Here is a 21,428-nt window from a genome sequence, read left to right on the forward strand (position 1 = left end):
CACTATTTATTGAGACGAAGATCCAGTCTTTCTGCCAGCCTTTGGCATGCATGTCTACTGGACCACCCCACCGGCCACCATTACAATTTACAACTACCAAAATTATCAGCCACACTATTTATTTGATATATTTATTAATAAAAAAAACCCTTTTTATTTAAATACTACCTTCTTATTTGATTTTATAATTAAAAATATGAAAAATATTATTGATTCTGATCCGAACTCCTGATTCTATAATTATTTCTTTTCTAATTTTTTAAATAAAATTATACAATCAAATATTAACTGATGATAAATTAATTAATTTTTTTATTTTACGGTCAAAATATTTAAAATTGTACGTCGAAAGTTAAATTTCAACTAAAAAAAGGAGGGGTAGGGTAAAGAGCAACAGGTGACAACCATTTTGGATGAGGAAAACAATAAGGAATGAATGTTGAAGAAAAACTGATATGTCAGGAATGTGGATTAGGAATGGTGTGACTGGGAGAGGTAGCTTCTTCTTCATTGGCAATGATCATGTATTTGGACTCTCCGAAATAACCACTTCTGCACCACCTTCTGTTTCATCGCTTGAGGTATGTTGCGTAGTCCGTGGATCTGAAACAACTATCATAGTTTAGAAAATGTTGCATGGCATTCAAATATATGACTCAGACTCAAACTCTCGACATCTCGTAAATCATAACCAACATGGACAAAATTTCGGAATAATGAAATTTCTAATCCATTTTTCGACTCATAAATGGGCTTTTAAGCTAAGGGATCAAGTGCCTGTTTGGCTGACATTACTTATGCCTTTTTTTATAGGAAGCCGACCCATTTGTGTAAAATGTCAGAAACACTTATAAAAAATTAAGAATGCTAACTTTTGTTTCAGAATTTCTACTTCACCTTCCCAAACAATTTAATCACTTATAAGTCTAAATTAACTTTTCACTTTTAATCGATTTCTTTATTTTAAATAAGAAACATTTTTTTAAGTTTAGCCGAACGGTACCCAAATAGGCCTTGCTGACTAGATTGGTTATAAACAAGAGGGCCATGGACTATACAGGTCACATGAGCAGAGCATAAGCAAGACAGCTCATAGCACATGTTTAGCCCTTATCAACAACTGTCTCCCCACTTCCTCTAACAATTTTTCTTTTTAACCAGCTGAATCTATTACTTTACTCTACTAGTATCACGTAACATAAAGATCCTCAGCAAATAATAGCATTAACATTATCATTTAACCTGAGGACTACAATTGCAGGACAGCATGTGCTAATGTTCACAGTCCACTGCTTGCAGTGCTCAGAATATGTCCTCAAGACCACTAACTGCTGACCTTACATATTAACATGGCCCACTGATCCGGTGGCGGAATCTGGATTCTAAAATAGTCGACTAAATAAATCGATCCTAATTTTTGAATGTCTTGGCCACTTTTTTTTTTGCATGCATTTCAGGGCAGGGGAAATAAATTTATTTTGAGACGAAGAGAGAATGCGAGAAAAATGTACCTGGACTAGGAGGGGGGAACGGGTGCTGGGGTGGTTGAAGTAGAAGAGGGGCCGGAGGATAGCTAGGGAAAGAGGGCAATTCCTGTTGCTGCTGGTGGTGCTGCATTTGTGTAAGCTGAGGATAGTAAGGATAAGACTGTGGTGGGGGAATTCTCTGAGAACCTGAATAAAATGTTCCCCTTGTAGCGTGCATCGGGTATCCATAATAATAGGGTGAGCTTATTGCTGATGGAGATGACACTCCCACTCCATATGCCTGTTGATAATATTGTGCCTGCTGCTGCTGAACTTGCGGATTGTACATGCCCTGCAATTACCTAAGCTTTCAGTAATAATTCTCATCGCTTAATTTTCTGGCGTCGTAAATATGTATTTTATTTAAATATTGTAGACAAAATGTTCGCGATGGACCACTTATTATGTGGAAAGATAGATCGATCCAGAGAGGAGGGAACTAACTTGGTGGTAGCCGTAATCAGAAGGGTAGGGTCCGAACCTGCAAATCCATACATATGGCAATGTAAGATTTTTCTTAATGATCCCGTCTTCACTTAACAGGGGACAAACAATAAACAACTTATCTATATTTCAACATAGACATTCTAATGACAACTGTCACTGTCAGTCCAGCTTGTAATGCCGAGCTGTTACTTAGAATTTCTAGTAATGATAATAATACTCATTCTATCTAAGAAATACGAACAATTATTGTGGAAATTGTCGATAAAAGGTCTGTATAAAATCAAGGAAAATATACTATATACCAGTGTCAGAGTGTCATATGGTCAGGGTCAAACTATGGTGTGGATGATTTATTAATAGAGAAGAACACGAAGATTGCCAGATTGGTTTAAAAACACAGAACTGCACTCTGCACATATATAATGCCCATAGTGCAGATAAATGACAAGATAGTGTTCTCGATCTTGTTATTTCTGATGATGAAGTTTGGAGTTCTGCAGATTACTGATGTTAAAATAATACTAGCAAAACTGTGGGAGGGATATACCAGTGACTTATAAGTCGTTGCCAGATATGCACGTTCGTAAGTCTGGTAAGTTTCGGAGTAGTGGTAAAAAACACAACCTAACTCCACAACTGTTGCAAAAAATTCAAGCCAGCTTTGATGGAGTATAAATTTATAGTACTAATTTCAAAATATTATCAAGACTATTAAAATAAATTACAACACTTTGTACAAACAAACGCGCTTACTGAATTCTCATCTGCCAGTGTCCAAACTGCATTAATAAGAATTAACAGACTTTAAATTTCTTAAATATCAACCAAGATGCTAGCTATCATCCATGATAATTAATGTGCTTTAACATTTTACCAGACGGTCGATCAATCCAACACCTAATTATACCTATTTATTATAAAACTCAAATGACATGCAAAAGGGGACGGAGTCGCTGAGGTTCAAAGAGCATGTTTGTCTCAGCAAGTTAGGGATTTAAAGTTGTTGCTGACTTTAAGTTGAAAACTGTTTGTTTGTATAATAATTCAGAAACCGACTTAAATTCAGGAACAAGCCAAAAATTGACTCAAATTCTCGAATCCTCAATACTACCATTAAAAAAAGAGGTAATCACGCAAAGTAATTGCATATCGTTGACAACCGGATATTTCCAGTCATTCTGCATAGTTCTCAAATATGATCAGTAGTGCCAGAGACATCTCCCTATCAGTATTTATCATTGACAGAATGGTAATAGTAATAACAAAAACTATTCACATACAAAGAAGAGATTTATATAACTGAAAAAATATTTATAAATGAAGAAGGCACTTACCCGTAAGGTGGATAAATGACAGGTGGTGGTGGGGGTACTGGTGGAGCTAATGCCACTCCCGGCACTCCACTATAGGATGATGATGATGATGATGGTCCATCTTGTGTTCTTCCTGCACTACAATTTTCTCAGTAACATTTCTTCATTAACTAGAATATACTATCTCTTCTGTAAACACGTTCGGTGAACAAAAATTTGAGAGGGAGGGAGTAGTATTGGAGTAAAATTGCACAAACCTCGAGGCGTGGAAGGTCTAGGCCGGCCAAGGGAAGCAATATTGCAATTTGCTTTTCTTCCATCAATCACAGGGTTCGGTTCTGCACAAGATCTCCTAGCTGATTCAGCATCGCGGAAAGTTACCTGTAATCTCAACATTATTGTCTGTCATTAAAATTATGAGTTGGTAAACTTATTAAAATTCTTAGTAATGACAATTGACAATACATTAACTTACAAATCCATATCCTTTAGATTTTCCTGTAATTTTATCAGTGATGATAACCGCTTCAAGAATTTCCCCGAATTGCTCAAAATATTCTTGCAGTACATTTGTAGGCGTCTCCCAAGCAAGTCCGCCAACAAACACTTTGGTAAACGTAGTGTCCCCGAAAGGTGATCGATAATGCTGGTACGCCATCGCATCTATTCAAGAATCAGACAGATGCATTCGCTTGACAAACATAAGTACATCATGTGAACTGACTACAGAAGCAATTGCAACAATGTGAAATCTATACGAGGTGTTTTGTAGGAGTTTTAGAACGGGAAATTTGGAAAAAGAAAGGGAGAAAGTCGAATCCGACAGCTGCAAACTATGATTTGCTGTAAGCGAGAAGGAGGGATTGAGTGGCCTTTTTTGTATAAACGAATGACAGCTAGCTAGCTCCTTGCCTGCATGAATAGCTTAACTGACAGGGGTGTTTTTGGTATTAAAATTCTTTTCTTTATTTATTCTTTATACAAATGGATGGCCTTAATTAATTCCAACAACAAACTTTTCTAACTAAAAACTTACAAATTTTAGCTCGGCAGCTGTTGTGAGACTGTGGGCCGTTTGGGTGGGCTTAAAATAAGTGCTTCTGGCTTAAAATAAAAAAAAGTGAAGTAGAAGTTAGAAGCAAGTTAAGACCTATAAGTGATTAAAGTGTTTGGAAAATAAGTAGAAGTCCTAAAACAAAAGCTAGCATTCTCAACTCTTTTTAAGTGCTTTTGAACTTTTTACACAAACGGGTCAAGAAAAACAGAAGCTGGATTCTCGGAAAAAAAAAAAAAACTTAAATGTAGTAGCCAAACAGGCACTGTGTAAGTACGCAATACAAATTTAAGGCGATCATGACAGTATTCTTCAAGATTAGTCGAGTTATACCACACATAATAGTTCCGTATATAACAAAAAGGATATAGTGGAACTCTTACAACTTCGAGATTGGTCGAATTACACTGCACATAATAGTTTTGAAACTCGGTATAACACAAAGAATAGAGTGAAACTCTTACGATTTCGAGATTAGTCGAATCACAGTTAAACTAGTTCTGAAACTCTGTACACTATCTGGTACACTATTTGATACATAAGTCGTTCGATTTTGAGACGATACCGTGGCAAAAACATGTTCATTAGGAAACCTCAACCAGTTGAAGCATATTTGATCAGCCAGAGTGATAGTTATTATGTCTAAGGTGTCATACCTGTCTGATTTGCATTAATAAATCCACCCGCTCTCCAATCAGTTGCTAAACAATAATCTTCCTCCTCATGCTTGGTTGTCTTCTTGGTCTTTTCTCCTTTGTTTCCTCTGGCTTCTGCTTAGATCTTAAATACCCTTCTAAATTATTACTAGTAACTTTAGTCCTGTATGAAAATTAGCATGAATTAGTTTCTTGCTAACGGATTGAAATAATTAGTTCGACTAGCCGATTGCATGGGTTCAATTGAACCGTCTGTGGAGCACCATCTTCAAAGTGTTAGAATAAAATGACGATTGAAAATACCAGTTACGACGTCCGTTTTTAAAATAGAGGTCGTTTGACTTTTTGACACATATTTTAAAGTCTTTGACCGCATAATTAAAATTATTATTTTTGAAATTTTCTTTTTTTTGAAAAAAAATATATGATTATAATTTTATTAAAAAAAACAGTCAAAAGACTTAAAAGTGTGTATAAAAGTTAATGGACTTATATTTCAAAACGAAGGGAGTATGATCATATGGTATCGACTAAAATGATCAATATATTTTAAAAATAAAATATCATTATTACGATTTTTTAATAGTTCGATCGATATTGAACATCAACAGGTTTGCTAGAATTTTAACCCCAAAAATGTCTTTTTAGAATTGATGGCTTTTTACATATTTCTATAAATTTTATTTAATCATGATATTTTTGAACGACTTTCCAGGTCTAGAACATCTATGATCATACAAAATCTTTATTTAAAAATAGTTCAAAAATATTAAAAAAAAAATATATGGAGAATATGTGAAAAATTTAGTGAACAATCCTCTTAACTAAGAAGTTAGCTATCTCGTAATATTTTTTAGGGGGCTGTTTGGGAATCGGAAGTAATTTCTGCTTCTGCCTTCTGCTTTTCTTGACCCGCTTGTGTAAAGAAGTAGAAGCACTTTTAAGAGCTTCCCTCTCACAGTTTCTGTTTCTTTTCCATACACTTTATTAACTTACTTACTTCTCAATTCTACTCCACTTTTTTATTTTAAGCATGGAATCACTTTTTTTAAATTTGGCCAAACGGCCCCCTATATTTGTGGAATATTTTCACACATCATTTCTTAACATATTAAAATAATATATTTCATTTGAAATTTAAAATTATCGAATATATTGTTAAAATATAGTCAAATCGTTATTGCTAGCCATTACAATCTAATCATGTATAACAAATTTTATATATTTCTCTGGCTCATTTTAATAATTTCAAATTTTTACACGTATTTTAAGATACTGAAAAATCAAAATTATCATTTTTATAAAGTTTATTTCAAAATTTAGAATCTAAACTTAATTTGATATGCCAATTAAATATTTTTATTGAATGGAACTATAATTTTTTTATACCTTAATTTTAATTTCGTATAGTCAGTATTTTATATTTTTATAAAATGTATTTATTTAATCATAAAATGCATTATTAATTATTATTTGTTTGAAATTTGGTTCTGTTGGTAAGGGAAATCGATATTTCAACAGAGCGTTGGACAGATTAAATTACATAAAAATAGTATGAGAGTTCAAATTCGATTTTAATGCTTGATCAAAAGAAATGGTACTATTTGACATAAAATTCGTTTTCAAATACTGGAACGGTCAAATAAATTGATTACGGTAAGAAAAGATAAATTATTTTAATGATAAAATAAATTGACGGTAATCTATCATATTTGACTAAATCCAATATTAAATAGTAAATACTCACCAGAAACCTGAATTCGAGTTTGCTTTGAGGACTGAACTGGGGGAGGCCGTAAAGACCAAAACATAAGACATTCGACAAGTACTCTCATCTCAGCTTCTGTCTGAATCTCCGGTAAGAAATCAAAAATTCATATATTATTACACATTCTAGTTTTGATATTGTCGAGGTTAGCATGATTTTGTCTGTGTCTGTTTATGAGAGCGTAATAAATTTGGAAAATATAGATTAATAATTAATCCTGAAATTAATGATTAATCTGTAAGATGTGTTGAGCTTAATTATATGGTTATTGATACAAGTATTATTTCCGGAGGGAGACTCTTGGTAATTATTGATAATATTGTGATAAGATTAACAACTTGTTTGTGGAGTGGATAGAGTTTTATTGGAATGATTTGTAAAGCTAACATGTTTAGTATCTCTTAATCACGTTGTAATAACTAATAACTAGCTTGTTGTTTTCGATGAAGCAGATAGAATGGCTACGACAGGTTATGTGGATGATGAGAATTGCCTTGGATATGCAGCTAGGGATCCTTCGGGATTCTTATCGCCTTACAAGTTCAACCGCAGGTTTTAAATTTGTGTGTCGTGTTTAGCGATGATAGTCTAATTACCTAAAGATTGACATTCTAATTGTAAAGATTTGTAGAATGCTCGATTATAATCATGCATCTATGTGATGATATTGAAACATTTTACCAGGCCTTGATATTTGATCCGCAGTTCTTACCTGATTGTTAATAAATATGTATCAAATGAAAAAAATCACTTTATTTTTGTTGTTTAGTAGGGTTTTCACTTTTCAGATGGTTATTTAAGCGTTTAAGCAAATAGAATATTCATTATTTGAACAGGGCAGTGGGGAATTGCGATGTATCATTGAAAATTACACACTGTGGTGTTTGTTATGCGGATGTCATGTGGACAAGAAATATGTCTAAACATTCAAAGTATCCACTTGTTCCTGGGTATGAGACTTGATTATGTTCAATAAAGAATTTTGGTGGTTGTGTGTTCTTTACTAATGGATCTTAGTTTTAATTTTTGCTAGCCATGAGATAGTTGGAATTGTAAGAGAAGTTGGTTCCGGTGTCCAACGTTTCAAAGTTGGTGACTGTGTTGGAGTTGGAACATATGTGAACTCCTGCAGAGACTGCGAGTACTGTGACGACGGCTTAGAAGTTCACTGCTCTAAGGGTTCTGTCTTCACATTTGATGGTATCGATCATGATGGTACCATCACTAAAGGAGGGTATTCCACCCATATAGTTGTCCATGAAAGGTGATTGTAAAATATATCCCCAATTTCAATGTCTATGTTTTATCTTGAGTTGTTGAGGTCAAGTTCAGATTATTTTCATGTTCTATACAGGTGTTATTGTTTGCATTAGATTTTCTATATATATAGCATGTCTACTTTTAGGACACTTCACGATACTTAAGAATATATAGAATAAAATGAATCAACGTGTATCATATGTCCGCTGAAAATGGGTTTGTAAGGAACTAATTGAAAATTGATCTTATACCCCAGAACTTTGTTATATTAAAGTCTGCTTTCCTTTGGAAGTCATGAGTTAAAAGGAAACTGGTTATATGTAGTCTGTATTATTGTATTGTGCAGGTACTGTTTTAGGATACCTGAGAACTACCCTCCGGCATCAGCAGCGCCTTTGCTGTGTGCTGGTATAACTGTTTACACTCCCATGATTCGCCATAACATGAATAAGCCTGGTAAGTCTCTAGGGGTGATAGGACTAGGTGGATTAGGTCATTTGGCCGTCAAATTTGGGAAAGCTTTTGGGATGATTGTAACAGTATTCAGCACAAGTTTATCCAAAAAGGAGGAAGCTTTAAATCTTCTTGGTGCTGACAATTTCGTGTTATCTTCCAATGAAAAGGAGATGAAGGTAAGCGATCATCAGCTTGGCGATTATAAGTGTTACAGTTTTAATTTGGGATTAATCTTATTGCAGGGTCTGCTTAATTCACTAGACTTTATAATTAACACTGCATCCGGAGATATTCCTTTCGATCAGTACTTATCTCTTCTCAAGACAGGGGGTGTCCTTTCCTTAGTGGGTTTCCCTAGCGAAGTTAAATTTGTTCCAGCAAGTCTTAATCTAGGTATGTTGTGTATACTTAATTTTCATCCTTCAAAATTTTCCATGCATTGCATTTGGTGGACTTTGTCTAATTTGGGGTTACTCTTGTAGGCATGAAAACCATTTCTGGGAGTCTCACCGGTGGTACAAAACAGACGCAAGAAATGCTGGATTTCTGTGCTGCCAAAGGAATTCACCCAAATATAGAATCTATTCCGATTCAAGATATAAATGACGCGCTTGAGAGGTTGATAAACAGGGATGTGAAGTACCGATTTGTGATTGATATCGAGAACTCCCTCAAGTGACACGGTGGTAGAAAAAAATCAAGGTGTCCTTTCAAACTTCCATCACCAACTGATTAATTCTCTTTTGTGTTTGTGGTGCATCAGCCATCAGCTCCCATTCAAAAAGTTCAAATTAGACATTTAGCTGTCCTCATTTGCATATAGGAGCACAACATTTCTCAGACCGTTTTATATTGCTGTTAATTACAAATTTTTAGGTAGTATTCTTACTTGAACAGTCACAAATCTATATATCATGTGAACTTTATACACCAATTGTAAACCACATTAAAGTTAGTTAATGCTTAGCTCATTATGCTTTATCTATTTTATTTTCATTGTTGTTATGTTTGTGATATTTTTTGCATTAAAAGAACAGTTCTGTATTTTATTTATAAGTTGTTGAGATGATGATTGTACTTGCTTTCATCTGCCTTTTCAGAGAGTGATGTATTACATGCCCTGGATCGAAGCAGCATTCTCAGTTCTCCTGATCTTCAGTTCTCCGATGACTCTTGCCAGTCTCCAAACTCCCTTTGATATGATATTTTTCTACATAATAATCTATGAAGTTTATGCTTAGTTAGACAGATGGTTTTATTTTCATGACGATAAAAAGCATACAGAGTACTAAGCGTGTAAAGAAAAATCCTAGTGTGTTCTATTGCCAGAATAAAATAATTAAAAATCGGGATTACAATAATGAATATGTATTTTCTTTGGAAATAAATAAAATGAAGCTATAGGTTCATGGATTGTTGTGCTCCATGGTTGATCAATTACTATTTATTATTTCAAATTTCAAATATCAATACATTCTTTTTTGTCTTCGTTTTTATTAAGACCTGAGAAGCTGATGGCAAAGATAAAGATTCTGTGACGTTCCTATAAATCATTTGAAGTGCTATTGGTCAATTGTTTTCTAATAAAAATGTCTATTTTGTCAATCAATCGCCATTGGTTTCGGAACAAAATCAAGCAAACCAAAAACAAAAATTGTATAAGAACGATTCTCATGTTGTGATTTAGCTCGACTGCTAATACACAATCACACCTTCTCGTTCATTTTTATGATTTTCTGCAGTAACTTAGTTTCGATGTTTCGTTATGTTCTTGTGATGTATTCTTTTCTGTTTGTTTTGTTAGTTCTTGCTATCTGCTCCATGTTCTTGTATTCGGTTATTTATGAATTTACAAATGAGTATCTGTTCTATTCGGTTATACACGACTTTGGCGCCCTTGTCGTTTCCCCGAAACTCAAAAACACAGAAAAATTTAACATTAAAGATGAAATTTTTCTGAAGCAGACCGACACACATTGTTAGATTCATGTGGTCACTCAAATTTAGTTCATGTCATTCATAGACCATAGTTGTGGTTCATGTGATTGCTCAAATTTTTTCAGTAGCACACCGACACATTTGTTTTGTTTTCTGGATATAAAACAAGTGTTTGATTGATAAGTTCTGAAAAACTGACATTGTATGCGTATTTATTTTCGTTTGTCTTTTCAGACCGAAAGGATAATAGTTAGATGATAATCAAAATTTGGTTAATATTTTTGAAGCATGGGCTTGGGCTGTGCAAATCTGTTTTTTGAGCTAAAACCCAGCTGCCCAGTACAGGCAGCACACAGGCTCCTTCCCTCATATTAGATTATTATTACTCGTATGTTTCTTTGATTTTGGGCACGTGTTTTTAAGTTTTTGATCGAGTAGTTAAAAATATTATTTTTTAAATTTTTTTTTTCAAAATAAAAATATACAGTATAATTAAGATTTTAATTCACAAAAAAAAGCAATTAAAAATAATAATTTTTACTATACAGTCAACTCACTAAAGATATGTGCCAAAAGTCAAAACGTCAAATAATAAAAAAATAGAAGGAGTAGTATTTTTGAAGTTTTTTTTTTGAAATAAACTATTTTTGAAGTTTTAGATTGATCTTCGTTAGAAAAAAAAAATAGGCCTGTGTTACGATGATGTCATACAAGTTTATAGGAGTAAAAATTGTTAAGAGGGGTCTGATTCAGAAATTGTGAACATGCCTATTTTAAAAATACTCCCTCTATCCCTCTCATTTGTTTACAGTTACTATTTTGGGATGTCCCTCTCATTTCTTTACATTACCATAAATAGTAAATTTTTCTCATCATTACACCCACTATCTTCCCCCACTATCTCATATTTAACAATAAAAACTACTATTACACCCACTACTTTCCTCCACTATCTCAAATCTATTATTAAATATTGATAGGTCCCACCACTTTACCCACTTTTCATCTAACTTTACTCATTTTTCATACATTGCCTTGGTCTCCGTGTCCCCCTCCAATGTAAACAATTGAGGGGACGGAGGGAGTAGTATTTTTAAGAGTTTATATAATCATCAATAAACTGTAAAATTTATTTAATAAGAAACTGTATTACAATAAACTGTAAACTTCAATCTAAAAGTTTTAAATTGTTAAGAGGCCTGTATAAACTGCGGATTTAAATATTTGTTCACAATTTCTGAATCAGACCCCTCTTAAAAAGTCTTAAGCTAGATAATTGATTTACATACTAATGAGACGCACATGGTCAACTCAAGATTACAGCAAATAACACGGTACCATAAAAATGATACACCGACAAGGGAACGCGGCTCTCTGGACCCCACGCTTCGAATAAATTTATAATATTTCTTTAATAAAACACGAATTTCAAGTTATATTTGCATGTACCTTCAAAAAAAAAAAAAAAAGTTATATTTGCATGTGACCTATATTTTTTAATTCCGAATATTAACATGTCAATTAAAGGATTAAGAAATTGGAGCAACCAATCAAACAACATACTCCCTCTGTTTTTTTTTATATGACGCTTTGACTTTTGACACACATTTTTAAGTGTTTTGACTGGGTAGTTAAAAATATTATTTTTAAATTTTTTTTTTTCTGAATAAAAATTTTGATTATATATTATTATTCAGAAAAAGAAAATTCAAAAAATAATATTTTTAACTACCCGGTCAAAGCACTTAAAAGTGTGTGCCAAAAGTCAAAGCGTCATATAAAAAAAAACAGAGGGAGTATTAGACTACAATAATAGTACAATATGAAATTATCGATACATCTAAGATTTCATTTTCCAAGATAGGCTATTGCTTTGGATTTATTCTATTAAATATAATATTTATATTATCGCATTTGGATTTGAGACAAGACGAGCAAGAGGTTAAAAACTTGCTATTTAGTATTTACCCAGACATCCGATCGCGTATGCTTTGAATTATTGGAGCTGGAGCTACCCTAGAGTTTGCATATTAAATTTTTTATTACATAAATTATACTCCTAATAATATATTATTATATCTATCGATAAGTTAAACAAATCATATGGCTATGCAAGTTGATCCATCGGTTCTCGATAAAATGGGAAGAAATAAAAAAATTAGGCAAGTACAAATACACTTCATCCGTTTTTATATAGTTGATGTCTGGTTTTATGAAATAAATATTACAGTGTATTGATTATATGATTTAGAATTATTATTTTAAAATGTATCCAATTAAATATATAGGATTTAAATATTTGTTCACAATTTTTTGTAATAACAATTGTAAATTTGTTATGAGTAATTCTAAAAGTGTTTATCAAAATATCACATGTAAACTATATTAAAATAAAGAGTGTCTTTTTGTACAATAATTTTTGAAAGAATACATGTCTTTTTGTAACTAATCGATTGACTCGTTGATTCAGGATTCATCTAAAATTTAACGGAAATCTTTTCTATAAATTAAAAAATTTCATCAAATTAGAGTATAATTATTAAATCGGTAAGATATATTTTAAAAATTAATCAAAAATTGATTAAAAATCTTTCGATCAATCAACCATTTTGAGGACACCACCCTATATTTGTGTCGACTTTGTTGCCAAGTGATCTCAATTCAACAACCCCAGATCGACACTCAGCATTCTCATGTTTACACGCTACCAAGTTGGGAAAAACTAAAAAGTGGTGGAAGCAGCAAGCCAGAATGAGAATGTATGAACGAGTGAGACCCGAATGGTACATCTGTGACCTGTCTACAAGTTTGATACCACAAGTCTTTTCGAGACTTTGGAATTTTGCAATTTGCTGCGAGACCGACTAAAATAAGTGTTGTTTTTTTTATCACATTTATTGACAGGGGTGGGGATGGAGTGTCAATCCACTCTCTCCTCTTTATGACGGTGGTGCCGATCTTCAATCTTCATTAATACTGTAAATCTATAGGTCCGTATCTATATCATCGAGAGCCTGAACTTTAACAAAATCACTTGTTATTTTTTTTTTTTCCTTTTGTTATAAAACTTTCATGTCAGGGAATTGTATCGAAATAAATAGACTTTATTTATTTAACAAATTTATGTGTTTTGAATAAGTATTCGTTGTAATAAATCTAAAAATGATCCACAATCAATTTCTTATTCAAAACCGAATTCAAAATCCAAAGTCTGTTTGACGATGGAGAAGGTCGGTAATTGAAAAATGTCTATTTATGTAATAAGCAGAAAACTGACTTAAAATCAGAAATAAATCATAACCTGACTTAAAATCAAAAGTTGGTTTGAAATATTTTTTTCAATGACTTAATTTGTTTTATTTTAATTTTTCTGATAGAAAATACTTATAATTCATAAATTATTCGTAATTTACTTTGATTTTCATAATTATTATATTTTTAAAAATTCATAAATTACCAATAAGTCAAAATGATTTAAATGGTGATTAAATAAACACAATTTGTCTTTAAAAAAAAAACACAATTTGAATGAACACCAATTACGTTGCGTGCGTATGGGTTAATAAAATCCGGCAAATTCGGCGGAGTGAACGTTAATATATTATTTCTAAAACGATGTAGAATTAAATTCTTCTGTCTCTTCTTCACGGATCGATCCACACGTTCTATCATCCTCTGTTACATTATTGTCTTATTTGCGAGAAGAGTCGAAAACAGTAGCAGAGAATGTGATTCAAGTCTTTATCTTGTATTTGGACCAAACATAAGCAGTGCTAATAATCCTAATTAAGTACCAAGTTTAACTCCATTATTAGTGTTTTTGCAATAATTATGATTTTAATCTACGATTCGAGTCGGTGGAGTACAAACCTCAATATCTCAGGTGGATTAGTAACAGAATTAGGTTACTTTTTACTCATTTTGATTTCAGATTAGTCGACTTATATGTTGACAAATTCGTCAACAGTAAATTGAATTTAGTTTTGTTATTAATAATTTATTAAAAAGAATTATGAAAATAAAATCAGGATAGGTAATACTCTTCATTAGTCGGTGGGCATAATTTTTCGCTTTAAATTTTGAATATTGATAATAGAGAATTAGTGTTTAAATTTTTTACCCGCTTTGATTTAAGTCGACTTATCCTCTATCCGTCTTTTTTTTAATTATATAATTTTGATTTTATCAAATTGATCAGAATTTGATTGAATTCTTTACATATCACATAATTGAGAAAATATTAAAAAAATTATATTATTTTCGCATACATAAAAGTCAATTTCTGAATAATATTAAAATAAAATTATCATTTAATCAAAAAATATGAAAGAATTAAGATAATAAATCTTTTATTCTAGATTAATTAGATTTGTTTTAAGTTCGATTTGGAATTTTTTTTTAATTAATTTAAGTCAGACACAACCTTAATTAATTAGAGTCAAACCCAACCAACTCATGAACCAGTTCCAAAAGATTTGCTAGGCCACTACACAACTGTAACTCAACACATACATACATTTGTATGTATATATACACATGATCTTACTACTAAGTTGTTGTTCACGAGTAGGCTCCTCATCCTGTGCTTCCATTAGATCCCCATTATTACTGTTTTTTATATTTATTATTATTTTTTCTCTCTATACCCAGACAGCTCAAAATCTTGATTTTCAAACGTGGTCTTGTTTGTTTGTTGCAAGAAAGTGATAAAGATTGAAACCTTAAGGAGCCCATGAATTTTTCAAGAAAATGATGATGTTTTCTTGATAATTCTGTTGCAAAATAGGCTTGATTTCAGGGCTTTAGCCTCATTCTAAGGTACCCTCTAACTGGATTTATTTATTTATTTTTGTTCTTAAAAATTTTTATTGGGTCTTGATTATATGTGTAATGTATGCACTTTTTTGATTGTTTTAAGTACTTTTGGGATTGGGTTTATCTGGGGTTTTGATGATCATCATTAGTAGTAAAGGGTTTTTGTGTTCTTTGAATTATGGTGAGTTTAAGTTAGATTCTTAGACTAGAATTTACTGTTTTTGATATTAAAAGACTTATCTATCTACTTTATGGGCATTAAATTGGATCAGTTTGCTCTGGTCTAATTCATACATTTATGGTTTTTTAGGATCTGCACTTGCTTTTTTGATTGTTTGGATGTTACTAGTATATTTTTATTTTCGTTAAATATAGCAGGATATTTGATTGCGGATCTTGGTTTGGCAAATTGCATCATTTGTTTTGTGGTAATGCTTATGCTTTTCTCATTAGAGGTTATTCCATGATTGGTCTTCGTGGGCTTATAGGTTGGAAAAATGTCGAGGCCACTTCATCGGGGTGTATCTGGTGGAGGGAGATTATCTGGGAGCATGGATGACTTGTGGACTGATTCTCAGATGAAAGACAAGACAGAAAAAGATGACATTGACAAAATTCGTTCTTATCGATCTTTTTTATCTCTGATACTTCCTTTTGGTTTTCTTTTTCAAGATAATTTACCTACCAAAAACAGTGTAGGTGAGAATGGTCTTATATCTGATCAGTTCAGTCCTGCAAGTACAAGAAAACGCCATAAATTGATTATGCTTTTTCTCAAGATAAGTTTAGCCTTAATTATAGTACTTGCTATTACTGGATCATTTTGGTGGACAATTTCTATTAGTACATCGTCAAGAGGTCAGATATTTCATGGATATAGACGACTACAGGAACAACTTGTGTCGGACTTGTTGGAAATTGGAGAGCTCTCTAGTGGTAGTGCTAGATTTCAAGATTTGGAATTCTGTTCTGACGAGTCAGAAAACTATGTTCCCTGTTTCAATAGTTCCATGAATCTTGAGTTGGGTTTTTCAAAAGGTGAAGAGAATGATCGGCATTGTGGACCATCATCGCAACAAAACTGCTTGGTGCTTCCTCCAGCCAATTACAAAATTCCACTTAGGTGGCCTACCGGACAAGACGTCATCTGGGTCTCAAATGTTCAGATTACTGCACAGGAGGTACTTTCATCTGGAAGTTTGACAAAAAGGTAAACAGATACTTAATTTGTACTATCATGGGGATATATATTACTTACTAGATTAACGTCAACTTAATATGACTGCAGGATGATGATGTTAGAGGAAGATCAGATCTCCTTTCGATCTGCATCTCCGATGTTCGATGGTGTCGAAGACTACTCTCATCAAATTGCTGAAATGATCGGACTTAGAAATGAATCCAACTTTATACAAGCTGGGGTAAGTTAACCGAGTCTACTTTTCAAGTTCTACAGCTCACTCCTTGCTTATTCATACGAATTTTTCTTCTACCTATTATTAGTTGATCAGTTGTTTCAATTATGCATACTTAGCTTGTCAGTTATCAAACTTTGCGGGAGGGATAATTTTCTATCAATGTATCGATGTCTTAATAGTGTATATCACAAATTGCCAGAACATTGGGACACTGCTACATTCTGCAATGTGTGAATCACATTGAAACTTGTGGAGGAGATCCGATCTTCCATTAAACAGTTTCCTAAATGCTGCATACTTATCAGTTAAACTTTTACAGAAAGATCTCTAAAATGTTCTATCTCTTTTTCTGTACTTGGGGTTTCATGATTTTAGTTATGTCTATTTCTAGTGGTAGAGTACTAAATTAAAAAATGATTTCCAACGATGATAAAAAAAGGATTTTATGCCAATGACACACATAAAGATTTATAAGTGGGCCGTCACTCTATTTTTGCGCCACAAATTGGAACAAATTATTAAGTGATGTAATTGAAAATAAATGATCATACACTTGTCTCATTTCAAAAATTAAATGACACGCCTTTGATTTTGTCTAATTTATTGTTTATCTTCTGATTTGGGCGATAGTCTTGATTTTGTCTAATTTATTGTTTATCTTCGGAGTTGGGCGATAATCATTTTTCATTCTGAATTTTCGTGCATGTGTTGATGGATCTTCACAGTTGTATCATATGTATTCCATGGTTATCAGGTTAGAACTATCCTGGACATAGGATGTGGTTATGGTAGTTTTGGAGCACATCTCTTCTCAAAACAGTTATTAACCATGTGCCTTGCGGAGTTTGAGGCTTCAGGCAGTCAGGTTCAACTAACTCTAGAAAGAGGCCTTCCAGCAATGCTTGGGTCTTTAAATTCGAAGCAGTTTCCATATCCGTCACTCTCTTTTGACATGATACATTGTGCTCGATGTGGCGTTAACTGGGACCAGAAAGGTATACATAACATACAACGTAACATATAAACATAATAACCAGTACTGCCGCATATAAACATTGCATTGTGAGAATTGTAATTACATAACAGACGAGAAAGTTGCTGGAAAGCCATAGAAAAACTAAAATAGATCTTTTTGCTACCCCTACAACAAAAGTATAGGAAATTAGTATATTCTCTAGTTTGTTGTTACTGATTTAAACAGTAGCAAAATACAGTTACATATATTTTAAGTTTTAATTATATTTGTTCCCTATAAACTGTTCTCTCATCTTTATAATATTTTCCCTTCTAATTAAATGAAAATGAAGAATAATATGGTTTTGGACATCTGTGGTATATTCTTTCTCTAATAAGAAACGGGTTTCAATCTATGGAGTCCTATAAAATAGCTAGTATGATTCAAAGTAGTGTCATGCCATTTGTATGTAGCATAAAGATACAAGACACTATAATATAGTTTTGTGCATGACACTGTCATTTGTATGTGGTACAGATGGTATCCTTCTGATTGAAGTTGATCGAGTCCTGCGTCCTGGTGGATACTTCGTATGGACTTCACCAGTCACTAATACACAGGGATTTCTTCGTAATAAAGAGAATGAAAAGCGCTGGAATATTGTCCGCACTTTTGCTTCGGGTCTTTGCTGGGAAATGTTATCACAACAAGAGGAAACTGCTGTATGGAAAAAGACTAGCTCGAAGAAATGTTATGCTTCTAGGTGAGGCTAACTTTATGCATAGTCTTTTCATATCATGTTTATATCTAGCTTATGACTTCATGAATAATGAGTTGCAAGGTGGTGAAAATGTGTCTGATTAAACGGCTTTGTTTCTAGGAAATCTGGTTCCGGCCCTCCTCTATGTAGCAAGCGCCATGATATCGAAACTCCTTATTACGGTCTACTTCAAACATGCATAGGGGGGACGCAAAGCCGTAGATGGGTTTCCATCATAGATAGAGCGCCTTGGCCTGCTAGGTCTAATTTGAATTCCAAAGAAATTCAAATTTATGGTAATTACCTCTTTTTGTTTTTCAAATTTATGTGTTTTGTTCTTTGTCTTTATTATTATTTAGTATATGCGATCATGTTACACTTTATGCGTATAAATAACTCTTTTTGTTTGAAACTCCGTAAGTTATAGATTTTCATGAATTATTGAAGTATAATATATGATACTGCATCACGGCAGAAACTGATAGCTAATTAGCTACACACAAGTTAGACAGAATGAGTACCTTAATGAATCTATGATGTTTCTTTCATTGATAGTTTCTTTGACTTTTCAGGTCTGGGTCTACATCCAGAGGATATTGCTGAGGATACCTTAAATTGGAATTCTGCAGTCAAGAACTTTTGGTCTCTACTTTCGCCCTTGATATTTTCAGATCACCCCAAGAGACCTGGTGATGAAGATCCTTCTCCACCGTATAACATGGTCAGGAATGTTTTAGACATGAATGCTCGTTTTGGTGGCTTTAATTCTGCTCTGTTGGAAGCAGGAAAATCTGTCTGGGTTATGAATGTAGTGCCAACAACCGGGCCCAACTCCCTTCCTCTAATCCTTGACAGAGGATTTGTTGGCGTACAGCATGACTGGTAAGTTGAAGTTAATATCTCTGTATACTTTGTACCAAGTTACTTTGTCTGTCTTTTTGGGTAATTTATTCTTATCATCCTTTGTGTTCGGAAACTATCCGATAAATGTTAATTCTTTCCAACATGAAATAGGAACTGTTAGTATTATTGCCATGAGATGTATCTTACTTGAACCTGAATATACGTATGCTGATATAAATTGTTAATGCTCTAATGACTTGAATCAGAAAAAGGTTGAAAATTTGCCTTCATGATGGAATATCTTTGTAAGATTTGCACTTATGGATAACTTGTGACCTTCTCTGCTCATCCTTAGACTAGAAGTCAAGCGCTTTACTTGATTGAATTAGTGGTAGTGCTACAGAGTTTTTTGTGATTTGAATTAGAGGTCGGAGTATTGTTTGCAGTCAAAATCCCTATGCTGACAATGAGATCACCCTTCTTTTGCTTTCCTGAAAAGTTATGAATATGTAACACTGCTTAATTACTTAGTGGGATGCATATTAAGTAGAACGTAAAGAAAAAAAAAGAAGAAAATATAATGCATATCACATATATTAAGATTAAGATATTATTATAGATTTAGATCCTATACAATCTTTTGATTGAAATGAATTTTATATATGTGCGTCTTTTCATAGTGAAATGTGATTTGAACCATCAAAACCATTTCTGTTATAGGTGTGAAGCTTTTCCAACTTACCCGAGGACCTATGATATGGTCCATGCCGAAGGACTCTTATCACTTGAAACTGGCCAGAAAAGAAGATGCTCCATGCAAGATTTGTTCTCTGAGATTGATCGTTTACTTAGACCAGAGGTATCATCAGTTTACTCTCGTGATAAATCATATCTTTAATGTGTTCATAATTGCATTTTGATGATAACAATATCTAGTGCGCATCTCAACTTCTTGTATACGCAGTATCCGGATGCACAAGCATCCAAGTATCTTTACATATATCTGTGTATACCAATATGGCTATGCTCAAATATTTTGGAGTAGGAGCTTTTGTTTATGAACCCCCCATTATACATTTGCTAACATTCCTGACTTGTTCCAGGGATGGGTAATTTTACGTGACACAACTTTACTAATTGAATCAGCAAGATCACTCGCGCCACTCCTAAAATGGGAAGCTCGGGTTGTTGAGATTGAGAGTAGCAGTGATGAGAGACTCCTTGTTTGTCAGAAACCTTTCTTCAAGAGAGTAGCAAATTAAAGTGTACATCTGAACAAAGCCCGAAAATGTTAGATGAAACTCGTATAAGTTTGTATGGATAAAAAAGTCAGTACAGTTCCACCCGTATTGGGTGCGGAATAGAAAGTTTTGAAATAAAAGCCAAAAGAGACCGAAGGTGGGTTCATCTGCTAGAACCGACACGCCTATGGAGCCGTAAGGTGTACATAGGACCATGTAATTACACGATCGAAGCACAGGGCATCGCAACAAAGTATAGGACTACACTTTTACATTTTCCTGGTGATCTATCTTTATAAATTATACAGCCACATTATGATTAGACTCTGAAGGTTACAGAATAAGCAAATACATTTTACTTGTAGGATATCTTGTCAACAGGTACTAAAACATTCTTTCATTCCTTATCATTTGTTTTGCCAAGGCATTTTTATTTTTATTCCACTTCAATATTTATATTATTTCACTTGATTTTTATTGGCCTAGTTCGACCATAACATACATTCGTTGCCTTAATTTATATTACCTCAGTCCCTCTGAATTGTATATATTGGGGGACGTGGACGTGACACGCGCTTTGATGTTCCTGTAAAGTATAGTTTTATAATTTATTCGAAGATTTTTTTCTGAAAAAGAAAATTTTAAAATTAATTATAAAACTATATTTATAGGAGTATTAAAATGCACACTGAACGGTTAAAAAAAAGTATATGAATGCCGTTACTGAAATTCGATTGATAAGCCCCAAAATAAACTCTTTAAACTAGTACTAGTGCAATGATTCTTATTCTTATCCTGCAGCAGTGTTCTGAAAATCACCCATCAATCCTTCCAAAAAAAATCACCAATTTATTGATTACACTCCAATTTGGCTAAATATCCTGAATTTATCTAAAATACTCTGATAAATATCATATAAATCCTAAACAGCTAGATCAATCAATTAGTTTTGATTCTCAATTTCTACAAGCATGCACC

At 33.2% G+C, this 21,428-nt stretch overlaps 3 protein-coding genes across 4 annotated transcripts; 2 read left to right on the top strand and 1 right to left on the bottom strand.

Annotated features, from left to right (window-relative positions):
* Positions 1-284: 284 nt before the first annotated feature.
* Positions 285-5,130, bottom strand: LOC108216728 (uncharacterized). 2 transcript variants are annotated; one of them, XM_064091813.1, is made up of 7 exons: positions 4,997-5,130; positions 3,762-3,949; positions 3,544-3,667; positions 3,308-3,419; positions 1,971-2,007; positions 1,512-1,818; positions 285-603 (listed from the first exon to the last, which is right to left on the bottom strand). In XM_064091813.1, the coding sequence occupies exons 2-7, from the start codon at positions 3,942-3,944 to the stop codon at positions 521-523; spliced, it is 846 nt and encodes a 281-aa protein (XP_063947883.1). In that variant the 5' UTR covers positions 3,945-3,949; positions 4,997-5,130; the 3' UTR covers positions 285-520. The 2 variants fall into 2 exon arrangements, with proteins under 2 accessions (XP_063947883.1, XP_063947882.1); XM_064091812.1 differs by lacking the exon at positions 4,997-5,130 and having other exon boundaries at positions 3,762-4,170.
* Positions 5,131-6,716: 1,586 nt separating this feature from the next.
* LOC108215594 (probable cinnamyl alcohol dehydrogenase 1) lies at positions 6,717-9,887 on the top strand. The gene is made up of 8 exons (XM_017388100.2): positions 6,717-6,854; positions 7,217-7,316; positions 7,601-7,714; positions 7,798-8,028; positions 8,371-8,656; positions 8,723-8,873; positions 8,963-9,182; positions 9,581-9,887. Exons 2-7 carry the CDS (start codon positions 7,222-7,224, stop codon positions 9,157-9,159), a joined length of 1,074 nt encoding a protein of 357 aa, XP_017243589.1. The 5' UTR covers positions 6,717-6,854; positions 7,217-7,221; the 3' UTR covers positions 9,160-9,182; positions 9,581-9,887.
* A 5,086-nt stretch (positions 9,888-14,973) lies between these two features.
* Positions 14,974-20,892, top strand: LOC108219221 (probable pectin methyltransferase QUA2). The gene is made up of 9 exons (XM_017392545.2): positions 14,974-15,236; positions 15,722-16,443; positions 16,522-16,654; positions 17,406-17,646; positions 18,144-18,369; positions 18,487-18,662; positions 18,939-19,248; positions 19,930-20,068; positions 20,313-20,892. The coding sequence occupies exons 2-9, from the start codon at positions 15,731-15,733 to the stop codon at positions 20,469-20,471; spliced, it is 2,097 nt and encodes a 698-aa protein (XP_017248034.1). The 5' UTR covers positions 14,974-15,236; positions 15,722-15,730; the 3' UTR covers positions 20,472-20,892.
* The last annotated feature ends 536 nt before the right edge of the window (positions 20,893-21,428 follow it).

Source organism: Daucus carota, chromosome 4 (assembly GCF_001625215.2).
Source record: "Daucus carota subsp. sativus chromosome 4, DH1 v3.0, whole genome shotgun sequence".
Classification (NCBI taxonomy): domain Eukaryota; kingdom Viridiplantae; phylum Streptophyta; class Magnoliopsida; order Apiales; family Apiaceae; genus Daucus; species Daucus carota.